At 38.0% G+C, this 18,388-nt stretch overlaps 1 protein-coding gene across 1 annotated transcript in view; it reads right to left on the bottom strand.

Moving 5' to 3' along the window:
* Positions 1 to 18,388, bottom strand: part of LOC126281447 (sodium channel protein para) — a 1,486,858-nt gene that overhangs the window by 478,008 nt on the left and 990,462 nt on the right. The window contains exon 17 of the mRNA XM_049980418.1: positions 18,070 to 18,222. Within this exon, the coding sequence (XP_049836375.1) occupies positions 18,070 to 18,222 (153 nt within the window). The remainder of the gene's footprint in view (positions 1 to 18,069; positions 18,223 to 18,388) is intronic.

Genomic DNA, 18,388 nt, shown 5'->3' with positions numbered 1-18,388 from the left:
CTATGCAGACTTCGTATCCCTCACTAAGCTCCAGAATACAGTTTTATACTCAGGTGCAAAAAACTCTGACAAGTTGCTGGTAATCAGGCAGAAACTGAAAACATCCAAATATTCAAAAGCAAAATAAATCTATACCTCACTGGACGCTTCTTATAAAATTCAGCTGAGAGTTTGGACTCGGAAATGTAAATTATGCATAATGGGTGACAGCAGTCTGCATTAAGTTACATAAATGATTTGTCTAAAGTATTAGATAAAACCAGCAGCTGAGTAGTATAAGAGGAGGGGCAGTGGCTTTCTTTTTTTCCCCAAGTAGCTGTATTTCTTATTATATAAATATAAAAGGTTAACACAAGTAATTTCCACAATTATCAGTATGGGTAGATTAACACTGGTCATAATTTTGTGTTAGTATACTTTACAGAAGTAATCGTCAGTGGCTGTTAGTGCCAGCTAATGTGTTGACTTGATTGTTCCTCATACCCAAAGGGCTCCTTCATGACTTAATTTACAGAATGTGTAAATTAAAGACTAAAAGGGATGGGCTTAAAAAACAAGAATGAAACAAAAATAATAGTCACTGATCGAAATGATACTGATCAAAACACAAACAGCACCAACAATGTTCACTACAAAATTGAAGTTATTATAAATGTATGAGTTTTTTATGTGCAACAGTATAACCTAACAGTCATTATAATAACAGCATAAAAATTCCACAGAACCCTACCACAACAAAATGACTAACACGTATTATGTGTTTAATGTTGACTGGGGGAGGTCTGAAAGATAAATGACATGACTGGAGGAGTCATTTCTTCATGTAAATGACTGTAATCATAAGCACAGTATCAGCATGACAAACAGCCACAACAAGTAATGTTGGCCACATGACTAACTGAGGAGTGTAACATGATAACTTGCTTTGTCCATATCATGTACAGTGGTTGCTGGCAGTATCAGCACTTGATTATTTGGATGAAAGTGGCCCTGCTGCAAATTGTTTAATCAACACTGGGTCAACCCTTATTTTCTTAACAAATGTGAGACAGAACTGTTGGCTAGTACTTCCCTCTAGGAGGCAATGACATTATCCTATCTCTGAAGACTATAGTTTCTTCTTCATAGAGGAGAGGGGTCTAGCATCTGGCCATTTACTGGACACTGTTGTTTCTGGCACAATGCCAGTAACTAGCAGATAATCTTCTCCAGGGGCACAGGTACTCCTCCTTCAGAGACTATTTATGCACCTCATTAGTACATTGTATGTTGTGGACACTGTACTGATTACAAATAATCTGTTGCCAAGCTCATAGTACCATCACCCATAGGCAGTGCATGCAGCAGAAACAGTGGCACTACAATCGAGGGCATAGGTTGCATCTGTGGGTCATGTGTCCCAAGTGCCTGTGGATATTCCTCTGTCTGCTGTATATTTAAGTGGTGAATCAACCTCCAGTGGGTAACTCTTCTCTCATCTCCAGGCCAAGCATTGGCCTTATACCATGGCTTAGCCATTGGAACTTTCCACTGAGTCTACACCGGACTGCACCATGACGTTGCTCCTGTAGCTACCAGCAATAACACTCCACTTCAAGTGGACAGAAATCTTCATAGGAGCCTCCCACCTCTTCCAACCCTGACCTTCCCTGGACTCTGTGACATGGCACCAGTAGTGTTGCTGTGAGATCCTGAATGTTTACTTGTGCTCGTGTGAACAGTGGACCAAAATCATTATGGACTTGGATTTGGTCACTCATATCTTATAAAAGATGATCATTACAGTTTTTTCTGTTTGATGTTGAACTCAGCTTTCTTCTGATGCTGTAACACAAGTCTACTTCAATGCAACCTGGGATCTTCATTATCAATCACTTGTGTGCAGTTTACAATACAGGATACAAAAAGGAGTGTTAAAAAGAAAATGCAGGGCACTCAGATCCCAGGATGGGAGTGACCCACCTGTCATACACGTCTGTATGTTTCTACTGGCAGTAATAAACATTTCACCTCTTGGTCAGCAATTCTGTCTCATATTTGTTAGAGTTCTTGGTGCAATTTTCCTTTGATACAATTGACCATTATTTTATTGCTTGCACCTGTACTGTACGATGTGATAAAACTGAATATCTTCACAACTAGCACATATGGGGTGACATAAATCTTCCAGGCAACTATTGGAGCACTTCATTAAAAAAAGGAAGTCTGATGATGTTTGGGTTGATATTGTTGCTAACTGTTTGCAGCAGCCTAACGTGCTTCCATCCAAATTTAATGGACAAATTTAGAATGATTCCTTAAAGAATACTTTTGATTTGCTAGAATATGTGTCTTTCTCAGTACGATAAAAGATATACTTTATTGTGTAATGGAAACCTTCCTCTGTATTTTGATATAAATGTTCAGTTTCTAAAGAAAATATTATTTATAAATGCTAAAGGAGGAATTTTTCACGAAAAAAATAGTATGATGTGGTATGCTGATGCATTTTGTTCACCTATGTTCCTCGTGGTTAATATACTAAGAAGAGTTGTAGGAACTGACTTCTAACACAGAAATAAAGTATTTTCGGGTCAATGCCCTTGGAATAAATTTATTTCTTCCTTACATGAGTCTGGATCTCGTGGTCTAGTGGTTAGCATTGTTGCCTGTAGATCATGGGGTCCGGGGTTTGATTTTCTCGGACCTGGGACTGGGTGTTTGTTTTGTCCTTATCATTTCATCATCATTTGAAAAAAAGTGGTGAGACTGGACTGTGAAAAGATTGGGAATTTGTACAGGTACTGATAACCATGCAGTTGAGTGCCCCACAAACCAAATATCATCATAATAACCATTATCATATGTATGTGAGCAATGTGCCATGAGAATTGGGTCACACCTTTTTGCTACAGTTTGTAATACAGGGGGAAATTAGCTATGCTGAAAAAGACATTGCTCTCCCTTTAACACTACACAATAGCAGTTTCCAACTATCACTTCAAATTGATTATTTATGTAACTTTATTGATTTCATAAACCACTATCACCTATCTGTATATTACAACAATTATAAACTTGTTTCAGAGTTGTTTCTGAAGTTGTCAATGACAAATTCATAGCTTCAACATTGACAGCACTCTTGTTGAAATGATTTTTACTCAATTTTCAGGGTGATGCCCCAATGGCCCCATTTGTGTATGATGTAATATATAATTTTAAAAACATTTTGATACAGGAAGTTGTGAAACTGTACACCCAAAAAAGCAAAAAATCATCTTTAATGAAAATCAACTTATAGGATGTAAAGAATCTATTTACAGCAAGACAGCCGTTTATTACGGGCAGCAGTATCAATCTGCAGTCATCTGATAGCGTGTAGGGCTACATTATAAAATAATGCATTGAGAAATGAACAAACAGTGTAACTCTAGCTTTTTACATTGTTAAATAACTTCATTACAGAACGATATTATACAGTAGGGATACAATGAATGAGGCTGCAATTTTTTATACGGACTGGTATTGTATTCAAGAGGATGGAGGCCTCAATCCCATCTGGCAATTCTGATTTACATTTTAAATCTACATATATACTTTGCAAGCCACTGCACAAGTTTCCTGTGATCTACAAGAATTATGCAAGGTAAATGCTGGGATGGTTCCTAATATAAAGCTACAGCCAGGGACTTTTAACTAGACCTGTAAGTATTGAAATGTTTGTGTATACGAATAATGGTTCTTTTCCTTAAAAAAAATAAAAGAACAAAAATAATGCATTACATGTCTACATCTACATCTACATCTACATTTATACTCTGCCACAAGCCACCCAATGGTGTGTGGCGGAGGGCACTTTAGGTGCCACTGTCATTACCTCCCTTTTCTGTTCCAGTCGCGTATGGTTCGCGGGAAGAACAACTGCCGGACAGCCTCCGTGTGCGCTTGAATCTCTCTAATTTTACATTCGTGATCTCCTCGGGAGGTATAAGTATATATTCGATACCTCATCCAGAAAGGCACCCTCTCGAAACCTGGACAGCAAGCTACACCGGGATGCAGAGTGCCTGTCTTGCAGAGTCTTCCATTTGAGTTTGCTACACATAACCGTAACACTATCATGCTTACCAAATAACCCTGTGATGAAATGCACCACTCTTCTTTGGATCTTCTCTATCTCCTCTGTCAACCCAATCTGGTACGGATTCCACACTGATGAGCAATACTCAAGTATAGGTCAAACAAGTGTTTTGTAAGGAACCTCCTTTGTTGATGGACTACATTTTCTAAGGACTCTCCCAATGAATCTCAACCTGGTACCTGCCTTGTTGTTGAGGTTGTGATCTTCAGTCCTGAGACTGGTTTGATGCAGCTCTCCATGCTACTCTATCCTGTGCAAGCTTCTTCATCTCCCAATACGTACTGCAGCCTACATCCTTCTGAATCTGTTTAGTGTATTCATCTCTTGGTCTCCCTCTACAATTTTTACCCTCCACGCTGCCCTAAAATACTAAATTGGTGATACCTTGATGCCTCAGAACATCTCCTACCAACCGATCCCTTCTTCTTGTCAAGTTGTGCCACAAACTCCTCTTCTCCCCAATCCTATTCAATACTTCCTGATTAGTAACGTGATCTACCCATCTAATCTTCAGCATTCTTCTGTAGCACCACACTTCAAAGGCTTCTATGCTCTTCTTGTCCAAACTATTTATCATCCCTGTTTCACTTCCATACATGGCTAGACTCCATACAAATACTTTCAGAAACGACTTCCTGATATTTAAATCTATACTCGATGTTAACAAATTTCTCTTCTTCAGAAACGCCTGACCAAAAATTAATTTTATATGATCATTCCACTTTAAATTGTTCTACACACACACTCCCAGATATTTTACAGAAGTAACTGCTACCAGTGTTTGTTCCACTATCATATAAGCATACAATAAAGGATCCTTCTTTCTATGTATTCACAATAAATTACATTTGTCTATGTTAAGGGTCAGTTGCCACGCCCTGCACCAAGTGCCTATCCACTACAGGTCTTCCTGCATTTTGCTACAATTTTCTAATGCTGCAACTTCAAAATCGTTCAAATGGCTCTAAGCACTATGCGACTTAACTTCTGAGGTCATCAGTCGCCTAGAACTTAGAACTAATTAAACCTAACTAACCTAAGAAAACTATGGCTCACGTGTCAAGGGATATGTGCAATATAGCTCTCGAATAATACTAGTCAAACTTGAAACTAAACCAAAGGACACTGTGATAATACAAATATACATGCCAACATCCAAAGAAGAAGATGCAGTCATTGACGAAATATACGAAGAAATAAGTGATGCGATGAGAAATGTTAAGGGAGATGAAAACCTGATTGCCATGGGGGACTGGAACGCGGTTGTGGGTGAAGACCCGGAGGAAGGAATTGTTGGCAAATATGGACTTGGAAGAAGAAATGAAAGAGGTGATCGACTGATCGAGTTCTGCTCAAAGCACCAATTAGTTGTTGCAAACACACTTTTCCAACACCACAAACGAAGAAGATATACATGGAAGGCCCCTGGAGACCTGAGGAGACAACAGATTGACTACATTCTAGTGAAAGCACGTTTTAGGAACCAGATAAAAGATTGCAGGAGCTATCCATCTGCAGACATAGGCAGTGATCATAACCTGGTCATGATGAAAAGTTCACTGAGATTCACCCGTTTGAAGAAGAAGCCAGTAAAACTTAAATGGGAACTAGAAAAACTGAAAACTGAGGGACTGGCAAAGCACTATGCTCATGAAACAGACAACCTAATTAAAAATTTTCAACATGGTGGAGTAAATGAAGACTGGAATCAGATTAAATCTGGTATATACAAAGCAGCAGAAAAGATAGTTGGAAGAACTGAACCCAAAAACAAGAGGAAATGGATTACAGCAGATATTATTGAGCTTATAGAAAACAGAAGATTATACAAAAATGCAACTGAGGAACAAGGAAAAGCTGAATACAGAAGACTAAGGAATTTAGTTAATAGAGAAGCTAGGAAAGCAAAAGAAAATTTTCTTGGAGAAATGTGCAGGAAAGTAGAAGAAAATATGCAAAACGGAAGAACTGATTTAGGCTACAGAACAGCAAATCAATTTTTTTTTAACAAACGTAAAACAGTACTCTCAGGCACAATAGAAAATAAAGAGGGGAAAATGCTGTTTGGTGAAGACATGCTGAAGAGATGGAAAGAATACATAGAGGAGTTGTATGCTGGAATACCTCTTTCGGAGGAAGTAATAGGAAGAGAAGAGGAAGTAGACGAAGATGACAAGGGAGATGACATTCTGCAAGAAGAATTTGACAGAGCTCTAAAAGAACTACAGGACAACAAAGCAACGGGTATTGATGACATCCCTGCAGAACTAATAAAGAATGCTGGTGACGGCATGAAAATGATGCTGCTTAAACTTATTAGGTCCACCTATAACACAGGAGAGATACCGACAGACTTCCAGAAATGTATCATTGTTCCTATACCAAAGAAGGCAGCAGCTACAAAATGTGAACAGCACCGAACTCTTAGCCTAATATCACATGCATCAAAAATTCTCATAAAAATAGTTCTGAAGAGAATTGAAGAGAAGGTGGAGGATATGCTGAGTGAAGATCAGTTTGGTTTCAGAAGGGGATTGGGAACAAGAGAGGCGATTCTGGCACTAAGACTCATTATCGAAAAGCAATTACAGAAAAATAAACCAACTTATATTGCCTTTATAGACATGGAAAAGGCATTTGATAACGTTATCTGGCAAGAGATGTTCAGAGTGCTGAGGAAAATTAGAATAAAGTACAAAGACATCCGCGTGATACTCAGTTTCTATAAGAATGAGGTGGCAGTGATTAGGAACTGTCACCAGGAACAACAAGCAAATATTAGAAAAGGGGTAAGACAAGGATGTGCTCTCTCTCCTCTTATATTCAATGCTTGCATCCAGGAAGCTATAGACCAAGTTCAAGAAACTACTGAGGTGGGGATCAAAATTAATGGGCAGAAGATAGACATGGTACGTTATGCAGATGATATTGCTATAGTCACGGAGACAGAAGAAGATCTAGAGGAAGTCCTCAGAACAACGGAAAAAATTCTATACAATCAGTATGGAATGAGAATAAACAAGAAAAAGACTAAAGTGATGGTATGCAGTACAGGAGCAGAATATGAACCTCCGAGAATTAGAATTGGAAGAGAGGAGCTGGAAGTGATACAGGAATTTACTTACCTGGGAAGCAAAATCACAAGGGATGGTAGAAGCCGGAAAGAAATTGCGACCAGAATACAAAAGGCCAAAATTGCATTTAATCGGAGAAGGAACTTACTCACCAGCAACAACATCAGTCTGAAAATAAGGAAACGCATCATGAAAGGTTTCGTTTGGAGTGTGGCCCTATATGGATGTGAAACTTGGACAGTTGGAAGAGCAGAGAGAAGACGGCTAGAGGCCCTGGAGATGTGGTGCTATAGAAGGATGATGAAGATCAGCTGGACAGACAAAGTAACAAATGAAGAGGTGCTTAGAAGAGTACAGGAAACCAGATCTCTGTGGAGGCACATCCAAACAAGAAGAGACAAACTTGTAGGGCACATCCTACGACACAACAATATCATTGGAACAATAGCAGAAGGAGTTATTGAGGGAAGGAATTGGCGGGGGCGACCAAGGATATCATACATGCAACAGATCATGAATGACGTTGGATGTAACACATATGTGGAAATGAAGAGGAAAGCAGACAGAAGAGAGGAATGGCGCTCTGCTGCAAACCAACCTCAGGGTTGAACACTAAAGAAGAAGAAGAACCTAAGGACATTTCACACATCCATGCCCAAGGCAGAATTCGAACCTGCGACCATAGCAGTCACTCGGCTCCAGACTGTAGCGCCTAGAACTTCCCTGTATACTACAGCATCATCCGCGAAAAGCCGCATGGAACTTCTGACACTATCTACTAGGTCATTTATATATCGGGTGATCAAAAAGTCAGTATAAATTTGAAAACTTAATAAACCACGGAATAATATAGATAGAGAGGTAAAAATTGACACACATGCTTGGAATGACATGGGGCTTTATTAGATCAAACAAAAAGTATCACTAGACACATGAAAGATCTCTTGCGCGCATCATTTGGTGATGATCGTGTGCTCAGCTGCCACTTTCATCATGCTTGGCCTCCCAGGTCCTCAGACCTCAGTCCGTGTGATTATTGGCTTTGGGGTTACCTGAAGTTGCAAGTGTACGGTGATCAACCGACATCTCTAGGGATGCTGAAAGACAACATCCGACGCCAATGCCTCACCATAACTCCTGACATGCTTTACAGTGCTGTTCACAACATTACTCCTCGACTACAACTATTGTTGAGGAATGATGGTGAAAATATTGAGCATTTACTGTAAACAACATCGTCTTTGCTTTGTCTTACTTTGTTATGCTAATTATAGCTATTCTGATCAGATGAAGCGCCATCTGTCGGACATTTTTTGAACTTTGTATTTTTCTGCTTCTAATAAAACCCCATATCATTCCAAGCATGTGTGTCAATTTGTACCTCTCTATCTACATTATTCCGTGATTTATCCAGTTTTCAAATTTATACTGACTTTTTGATCACCTGGTATATTGTGAAAAGCAATGGTCACATAACACTCCCCTGTGGCAAGCCAGAGGTTACTTTAACGTCTGTAGACTTCTCTCCATTGAGAACAACATGCTGTGTTCTGTTTGCTAAAAACACACAGCTGGTCTGATATTCTGTAGGCTCTTACTTTGTTTATCAGGCGACAGTGCGGAACTGTATCGAACACCTTCTGGAAGTCAAGGAAACTAGCATCTACCTGGGAGCCTGTATCTAATATTTTCTGGGTCTCATGAAAAACTAAAGCGAGTTGGGTCTCACACGAATACTGCTTCCGGAATCCATGTTGATTCCTACAAAGTAGATTCTGGGTTTCCAGAAACAACATGATACGCGAGCAAAAAACATGTTCTAAAATTCTACAACAGATCGATGTCAGAGATATAGGTTTGCGCATCTGTTCGACGACCCTTCTTGAAGATTGGAACTACCTGTGCTATTTTCCAATCATTTGGAACCTTCCATTCCTCTAGAGACTTGCAGTACATGGCTGTTAGAAGGGGGGCAAGTTCTTTCGCGTACTCTGTGTAGAATCGAATTGGTATCCCATCAGGTCCAGTGGACTTTCCTCTGTTGAGTTATTCCAGTTGCTTTTCTATTCCTTGGACACTTATTTTGATGACAGCCATTTTTTCGTTTGTGCGAGGATTTAGAGAAGGAACTGCAGTGCAGTCTTCCTCTGTGAAACAGCTTTGGAAAAAGGTGTTTAGTATTTCAGCTTTACGCATGTCACCCTCTGTTTCAATGCCATCATCATCCCGGAGTGTCTGGATATGCAGTTTCGAGCCACTTACTGATTTAACGTAAGACCAGAACTTCCTAGGATTTTCTGTCAAGTTGATACATAGAATTGTACTTTCGAATTCACTGACATAGCTCTCCTTATGCTAACTTTGACATTGTTTAGTTTCTGTTTGTCAGAGAGGTTTTGGCTGCGTTTAAACTTGCAGTAAAGCTCTCTTCCTTTCACAGTCGTTTCCTAACTTAGTTGTTGAACCACAGTGGGTTTTTCACATCCCTCACAGTTTTACTTGGCACGTACCTGTCTAAAACACATTTTACAATTGCCTTGAACTTTTTCCATAAACACACAACATTGTCAGTGTCGGAACAGAAATTTTCGTTTTTATCTGTTAGGTAGTCTGAAATCTGCCTTCTATTACTCTTGCTAAACAGATAAACCTTCCTCCTTTTTTTATATTCCTATTTACTTCCACATTCAGGGATGCTGCAACGCCCTCATGATCACTGATACCCTGTTCTGCACTTACAGAGTCGAAAAGTTCGGGGCTGTTTCTTATCAGTAGGTCCAAGACGTTATCTCCATGAGTCAGTTCTCTGTTTAATTGCTTGAGGTGATTTTCGGATAGTGCACTCAGTATAATGTCACTCGATGCTCTGTCCCTACCACCCGTCCTAAACATCTGAGTGTCCCAGTCTATATCTGGTAAATTGAAATCTCCACCTAGGACTATAATATGCTGAGAAAATTTATGTGAAATGTATTCCAAATTTTCTCTCAATTGTTCTGCCACTAATGCTGTATATGTAAATGTATATGTAAAAGTGATTCATGGACGAATAAGACTACCACAACAAATTTTAGTGCCACATTCTAGAGCCTGGATAGGCCAATAAAAAACAGGAATGGGTTTAACAGCACTCTTTTTTTTTTTTTTTTTTTGGTATTTGGACATTTAAAACTTTCTGCATATTGATTGTCTGCAACCAGTAAAAGGTTTTTGAATCTGAATCTAAAACTACATTCTGAACACCAGACACAGACATCCTAAATTCACTGTAATTATTAATCACAAATGTGGACCAACTGTATTGGTATGTGGATGTAAGAATTCCCTGATAACTGAAGAGACTTCTGGAAGATGGTCAGTTACTGTATTTACAAACATATTTAAAGCACTCTTTCATAGAGCAATTACTTTCTCAGTCTTGATCAGAAAAATCATTTGGTCACCGTAAATTAATGATTCTGTGCACTGAGAAGGTATTCCAACCAAAGTACTAAAATCTTGCACTGTCTTGATAGTGCCTCCCATGTGTTTTTTGCTAATTTTGCAGTAAGTTGATGAATAAAGGTGCAACTCATGAAAGAGTGAAATATGAAGTATTAATGTACCTAACACTAATATAAACAAAAGTGGTGATAAGAAAATGACCAAAATATGGACCAACTTCCCCCCTTCGCAAAGATTTCTCTAATGACAAATCAATAAAATCTTGCAAACTTAGTTGTGGTAAAGCTACACAATTTTGAATTCTCTCTGTGAACCTGCCAATACCTTGGGATGTGTATATCATAATACTGAACTGGTGAAACCGAAGTCGTATGGCATTAAACACATCTTCCTTGCATGGGTGGAGTAATATCTCAAAAATATAAATAAGAGAATCATATTAACAAATAATACATAATACCATAGAAATAAAACTAAATTTTGAATGGGGACTTGGAGATGGGGAGGTTCAGTATTTGACTCACTCTTGATCATAATTTACAAGTTTACCAAACACTATTGACATTTGCTGATAGAATATTTATACTGACAATTGTCCAAACATAGCCAGTAGAATAAAGGAATAGGTTTGGACTATTTGCAACTTAACTCTCAATCTTAAAAATCTCATTTTATGCAATTCCTGACAAATAAAAATTACTTATACGTACTCTACAAGGGAAGAAAGGGCAAGCCACTACCTACCTTAACAGATAAAACCTCAATAAGTGCTGACAGAAACACTTAAAGGCAATAAACAGTATTCCTTCCATTCAGAGATCATCTGCACCTTCCTCGTAAAGAGTGATTTATTGAGGACGTTTGAAAATGTGTGACGAGTCAATCAAACCCTAAGCTTAAAAGGACACACCATTAAGGTAGAAAACATTCCTACGCTTACCAATGATATTAGATTACTAATAGTACACTTCCCGGAAATAGCCAGTAATGGTTTCTTCTGGCTGTTAACATACAACTTGACTCATTGAAGGTTCACTGGGTGATTTACTGACCAGTCTCTACTTACTTCGAACTTGAAGGTACTGGAAAAATTATGTATGCAGAGACCTATAACATACTTCTCTCAAAATAAGATACTTAGTCAGCCTCAATTTGGATTTGAAAAGGGTCTCTATGAAGAACATTCTATTTTTAATACACAATTCAGATTAAACCAAATCTGAATTACAAAGTATTGTCAACTTGTATCTTTTGTGACCTTTCAAAAGCATTGTGACTGGGCAGTACGCAGTATTCTCTTAGAGAAGCTCAAAAATTATGGTATTGGAGATCCCTCTGGTTTTCATCCCATCTAACTATAACGATTCAGAGTATTGCACTAAGAAACTCAGGGAAATGGAATCTTCAGAATGGGGAATAATTGTTATAGGTGTACTACAGGGATCAAATTAAGTCTGTTATTTTTCCTGTTATATATAACTGATCTCCGAACATATACCCAAAAGGCAGAAATAGTTGTGTTTGTTAATGATGCAACTATTATAATCAAGCATAATGTGGTAGCTACTACATTTGAAAAATGTAAATAATATTTTTTTGATAATTAACAACTGGCTCTCTGCAAACTGACTGTCACTGAATTGAGATAAAACACAACACATGCAATTCAGCACAGCAAAAGGCCCAACCACACCATTATAATAAATGCAAGATATGAAGCAGAATATTCTAATGTCTTGCCGTTTACACTGATGAGAATGTGAGCAGGGAGTCACATGTTACAGATCATATTAAACGTCTAAGCTCTGCAACTCCTGCACTACAGATAACATCAGAATTTTGAAATGAAAATGCAAAGAAGTTGACTTACTTCTTAGGTCTTATGGTATCCTCATCAATGAGGAAGAAAGTATTTGTTGCACAGAAGTGTGCAATAAGGATAAAGTGTGGTGTTCACTCTAGAAATCTCTTGCAGGCAGCTCCTTATACATTTGTGCACATCGTCAACACACCCACAGTACATTTACTCCATTATGAAATTTATTACCAACAATCACAGCTTGAAAACAACTGTAACATTCATAAATAGAACACTAGAAGTGAAAATGGTTTCACTACCCATCACTTAGGCTAAATGTGATACAGGAATGAGTGGCTTACTCAGCCATAAAAGCCTTTGACCACCCATTCAGTGACATCAAAAATTTAATGGACAACAAAATTATCTTCAAACAAGAGATGATACTATATCTGCTTGACAACTGCTCCTTCTCAACAGTTCTGTGTGTGTTTATGACAGGGAGAGAGATAGTGAATCTTGGCTAGTCCCTGCCCTCTACCTACCTATCCCCTGTCCTGCTCCCACTCCAGCGCTATACATGCCTTCTATCCCATCAATGCTCCCCCTACTCACTTTTCTTTCTCTATTCCCCCCCCCCCCCCCCTCACCCAAGCCACAACACAGCCACCTCATACTGCACTTAACAGCCCATCCTGTCCCCACCGTATCCCTGCTTGCTCCCAGAGGCAGCACAGGATTTTTTTGCCACCCTTATCTTACTACCCCCCCCCCCTCCCTGCCCATGCCACTTCCTCACCCCTACCCCCACCTCAGCAGATTGCCGCTCACATCAAACACAGAGCAGTCAGGCCCCAGTGCCCAGAGACAGTGGCCATGTGTGGGAATTGTGCTTATGTGAGTTCGTAAGTGTTCTACTTCAGAATAAGGACTTCGTATGAAGGCTCGTATGAGGCTGTGCTGAAAGCTAATGTCTCCAAGTTTTTACATGAAAACTGTCAAAGCTTTTTAAATAAAATGAACATTATTAAGCTTGTACATCTTTAATCTTCATATTTCTCAAAATGGTCACCCTTGCAACGAACATGTTTCTCCAAATGACAGACCAGTTTGTTGATACCATCACTGTAGACTGTTTGACACTGTTGACAGAGCTAAAACCCCACCTCTGATTGCACCACTTCATCATTGTCAAAGCGAAGTGCTTCAAGGTGTTCTTTAAGTTTTGAAACAGAAGAAAATCAGATGAGGCCAAGTCAGGACTGTATGGAGACTGATCGATGACAGTGAAACCAAGGCATTGGCTTGTTGCCGATGTCGCAGTGCAGGTGTGTGGTCTGGCATTGTCATTTTGAAACAGAGGGTGCTCCATGTGGAAAACTCTTTGAATTCGAAATGTGATTACAGCATGCTAGTTCTCATACATCGATATAGTTACATGACACAACTCCACACTACAAGCTACAATTCAGAGCCTTGTAGTGGCAGAGTACTACAAATACGTAGAAAAGAAGAATAAAGATATGGAATATTAACAACATTTGCTTTATTTAAAAAACCTTTATCAGTTTCCACATAAAAATTTGGAGGCATTGCTTTTCAGCACACTGTTGTATATTTAAGCAGGCTTTTTCATTGTATCTGTCTGTAATTCAGTGCCTTCTCTCATTTCCAAATTGTTATTATATCCTTGAATTTCCACAGTTGAAACATATTTTAGCAGGTGAAATACCTAAAACTTTTACCCCACTTATTTTTGTAAATGGTTCAATGTATTGAAACAAGATTATCAGCTAATTATAGAAGGCAGTGACTTTGTTGTCTGGATAATACTCTCATATCTTGCATGAACCAAGATGGAAAGAAAGTATGACTTTGAAATGAAGTGAGGTACTTTCTTTCAATGGCATTCACAAATTTTTGAAAGGATGGGTACAGTGGCATAAATTTATTAATGATAACATTGGCAACAGTATCTGAGAAGTTTGCTAAAACTGAAAGGTAAAGCAGCCAGAATTCACCATTGTGGTGTAAAACCCATCAAGTGGATCTCTCATATTAGGCCCAGCTATTACATGCAGCAAAGAAGATAGGCCTTTGCTACTGAGATAAAATGTAAATTCCATTGGCCCAGCTTCATGCAACACAGATAAAGAATCATCTACAGATGTTGTAAATGGAACTGAATGCTAACATCTAGTGTATGAGAGGGGGCTTAGGGAAACTACTGTTTATGTGTACATGTTTAAAACTACAGTTTTCATAGGAGGAAGTAAACAGTGTAAATTCCTGATACAATGGCAGAGCCTGGCATAAGAGCACCATTTAGTCATGTTCACACTGCAATAGACAATTCCAGCAGCCTTGCCTCTCACTTATAGCATATTTCTTGGATGCTTTTGCTAAAAGTTTCAATGCTAACATAAGAAGCTTTGTATCACTGTGTTCAGGCTTTCAAGAGCTTTAAAATGCCTTTTAAAAAAAGTTCATTGTTGCTTGCAAAAAACAATACTTGTGTAATCCCCGTACATGTTCCTCTGCCTACTATCATTTGCTGCAAACCTTGTTTTAATATTTTTATCTATGAAACAAAAGGGCTGCAGGTTGTATGTGATTGACCCTTTTTACCAGTTATTTCATACAGTGCAGAAATCTATTTCATCAAGGAAAGGAAGAACATAAGGTGAGAGAAAGTGACATGAAGTTTTCAAAGGTGAGAGAAAGTGACATGAAGTTTTCAAAGGTGAGAGAAAGTGACATGAAGTTTTCAAGATGGCAGGTAGGTATCACAAAGTTGGAAAAGATGCTATATGAAAGCATTAGGCATACAATGCATGAGAAGCCCCTACAAGAAAAGACTGAGAAAAATTTATTGAAATGGGATGCAATAGATGAGCAGAAGAGGCCTAGGAAGATGCATGAGATAAGTATGGATATCAAGAGACCACAGATGAAGCAAAAGTGCTTGATATACAAAAAGCTTTTGACATTCTATCTCCACTTCTCAGTCGAGGACTGACTTTTTATAATTTCTGATAGAGCTGATTCTGCTATAATGGAAATAGAGAGGCATGTGAAAGAGTCTCCTACCTTCACTTTCTCATGTATTTAGGAGACTGTTTCATTCCCAAAATTTTCCTCATACACAGATTTTTGAAATTTACTTTATCTGTTACTTACTTTTCTGTAAACCTACTGCCTGACAATTGCACAATACTTTTTACAAAATAATAGACTTATAACTTTTTTCTCATATTAATCCATCCATGACATCTTGAGAAAGAAACTGTGCACATTCATTGTCTGTTACTGACAGCTTGGACAGATCAATCTTTATTCTATTATTCATTGTTTGCACCTTCCTTGACCCAAGGTTTTTAACATGTGAACTGTTTCCTATATATTTAATAGCTTTCACCTCTCTTACCTTTACAGACCTACACAGGAAACAGAAGCCAGAGTTCTGTATGCTCTCACTTTTATAAATCTTTGGTTTCAATTTTCCTCTCTAAATATAAACGCTACTTAGATATACATTTTTTTACTCTATTTTGACGTATGTTTGATTTTATTTACGAATGAATTTTGTAAGTGATTCAATTTTTCACACTACTCTTGAGACTCTATCTGATAATTAAGCCAAAACAGAACAATATGGAAGGGGCTCTTACTTTCAGGTTCAAAATATGTTGTTACATTATTTTGAACTTCACATTGATTGACTTCCAAGGATTTTACAAGATGTTGAACAAAAACTGTTTGATCCCTTCAAAACAGCAATTTACTTTAATACACTTTCAGATTTTTAATCCTCTGTGTTGTTTTCTTTGCTATATAGAATAAAAGCAAGTTTAAGAAATGTAAGTAGCTCTTCATAAAACTAACATGGTTCTGCACAGAATTAATTTTAAATATTTGTTATAGTTAGCATTATAATAAAAATTGCCAGAAAAACCTACATAAATATTAATGAATCCATGTGAAAAGTTTGTCTAAATGTATCTGATGTTGTGACAGTACAAGGCAGCAGTTTACAAACATTGTAGGTAGGACAACTAAATCTCTTTGATGTTATATGAAACTACAACAACTAATATTTTTGTATGCACGTTACAAGCTAGCAATAAACCTAATTAAACCCAATTTTTTAAAAGACAGAACTCCCATGCACAAAAAATCGTATTCCCCGAACTATTGGTCGTACAATGATATAATTTTGTAGGTTGTGGATGGAGTTAGTAGTAAAGAAGCAACAAATTAAAACATCATGTCCAATGCTGAAATTTTACTGCATGAACACCGAAAATATAAGAAGCAATAAACCTTTTTCCTTTCATTTTTAGTAGGGAGTGTCAGTGAAGAAAGTTTCCAAAAGGCTTCAAATTACATGTTAAGTTTTTGGAAGTTCTCAAGTGTTCTCATTCTCAAGTAGTGGATGATACAGACTATGCACTTCGTGCGCCACGAGTTACACTGCCTCAAGGAACACAGTAACTAACTTTAATACTTGACTTAATGTGTTATATGTGTTATGATAGCATTTTAAATTTAAATTTCTGTCATTAATTTTATTAAATATTGAAAATAAAACTTTTGTTGCCTAAGGGAGCTGTAATGTATGCAATCTGCAACTGGGGTCATCCACCTGACAGCACAAAGGAAAGCAAAATCCAGGATGAAATGGTTCATGAGTAACTTCCATTTTTGTAAGTAAATAATCAAATATGCAACTTGCCACAAGTAGTTATAGCACATTTTTCCTCTTTCTTTCCTTCACAGGTGCTTTATTCCCATTTGCTTGTCTACAAACTGATCTTCGACCTCCCTCTCTTACTGTTTTTTTCTTCATCCCCAGCACATAACACTCCCCCATCCCCATCCCAGTCCCTCTCAGTCTTTCTATTTTTCACTTCTTCACACAAAACAGAAGAGGCTGTCTACATGCAGCAAAACCCAACACTACAAAAAGTAAGTATGCAGTTCAGAGTTCACCCTTGGACAACTAACAGCAGAAGACTATGAGTTACTGTGAACTTCTGCTAATAATCCCTGAAATCTCTTTGAAACACTTGTTAAATCTATTACTAATTTACAAACACATCTAAAGGGAACTTGCAGTGGGTTGATGAAACTACAAAACAAATTTCACAAATTTCTTTTAAAATCATGCTACAAAGCAAGTCTCCAGAATTCTACAAATCTTAGGATCCTACCTTTCAGAAGTGTATCTTCAGATATTACAAGTTCTAAAAAATTCTGAAAGACTTCAGATTACATTAACAAACTACAGAAAAAAGCAGTATTACAGTGCCAATCTATATATGAAATGGCACAGACTTTGGTTTTATGGAAGGCAGGGCTGTGTGCAAAATTAATGGAAACTAGTGCAGAATATAGTTTATTGTGCAAAAGAACAAAACCCAATAACTGTGAAACAACACACCTAAGCAAATTAAACAAATTTTAGGAAACAAAGGATAACAAAAAAGCCAATATTCAGAACTGCAGTTTATGAAATGGAAGTTCCACCTACAGTAGATATAGAAAATGTATCTGAAAATCAGATAAGTAAAAGAAAGAGTACAAAAGCTTAGATAATTGTTGTGAACTGATGCTCATGAGATAGGACATACTTGGGCATCTAAGTAGGTGGAGAGCACGAGAGGCTTGCGGTCCCCTCCTGGGGGTCCCACAAAGCGACCACGGCCGTTTCTCAGCGTGAACTGGTGGCTGCCCCGTGAACCTCGCCTCAGGTTGAATGGAGAGCCCGGAAGACTCAGGCTGGCCTGTAATGTGGCTATCACAAGCATTCCACATCTCCTATCCAATATCAGTATTATAATTTATAGGCAAGGCCATAGTTTTTGAGCAGAAAATGTTTTATTTGAATTTATTTAAATGAAATAGCAGCTGAATGTTATAAACTAATTTAGCAGCAAATGAAATTAAAAT

The sequence above is a fragment of the Schistocerca gregaria genome, chromosome 7 (assembly GCF_023897955.1).
Source record: "Schistocerca gregaria isolate iqSchGreg1 chromosome 7, iqSchGreg1.2, whole genome shotgun sequence".
NCBI classification, from domain to species: domain Eukaryota; kingdom Metazoa; phylum Arthropoda; class Insecta; order Orthoptera; family Acrididae; genus Schistocerca; species Schistocerca gregaria.
This window is presented reverse-complemented; position numbering and strand designations above follow the sequence as displayed.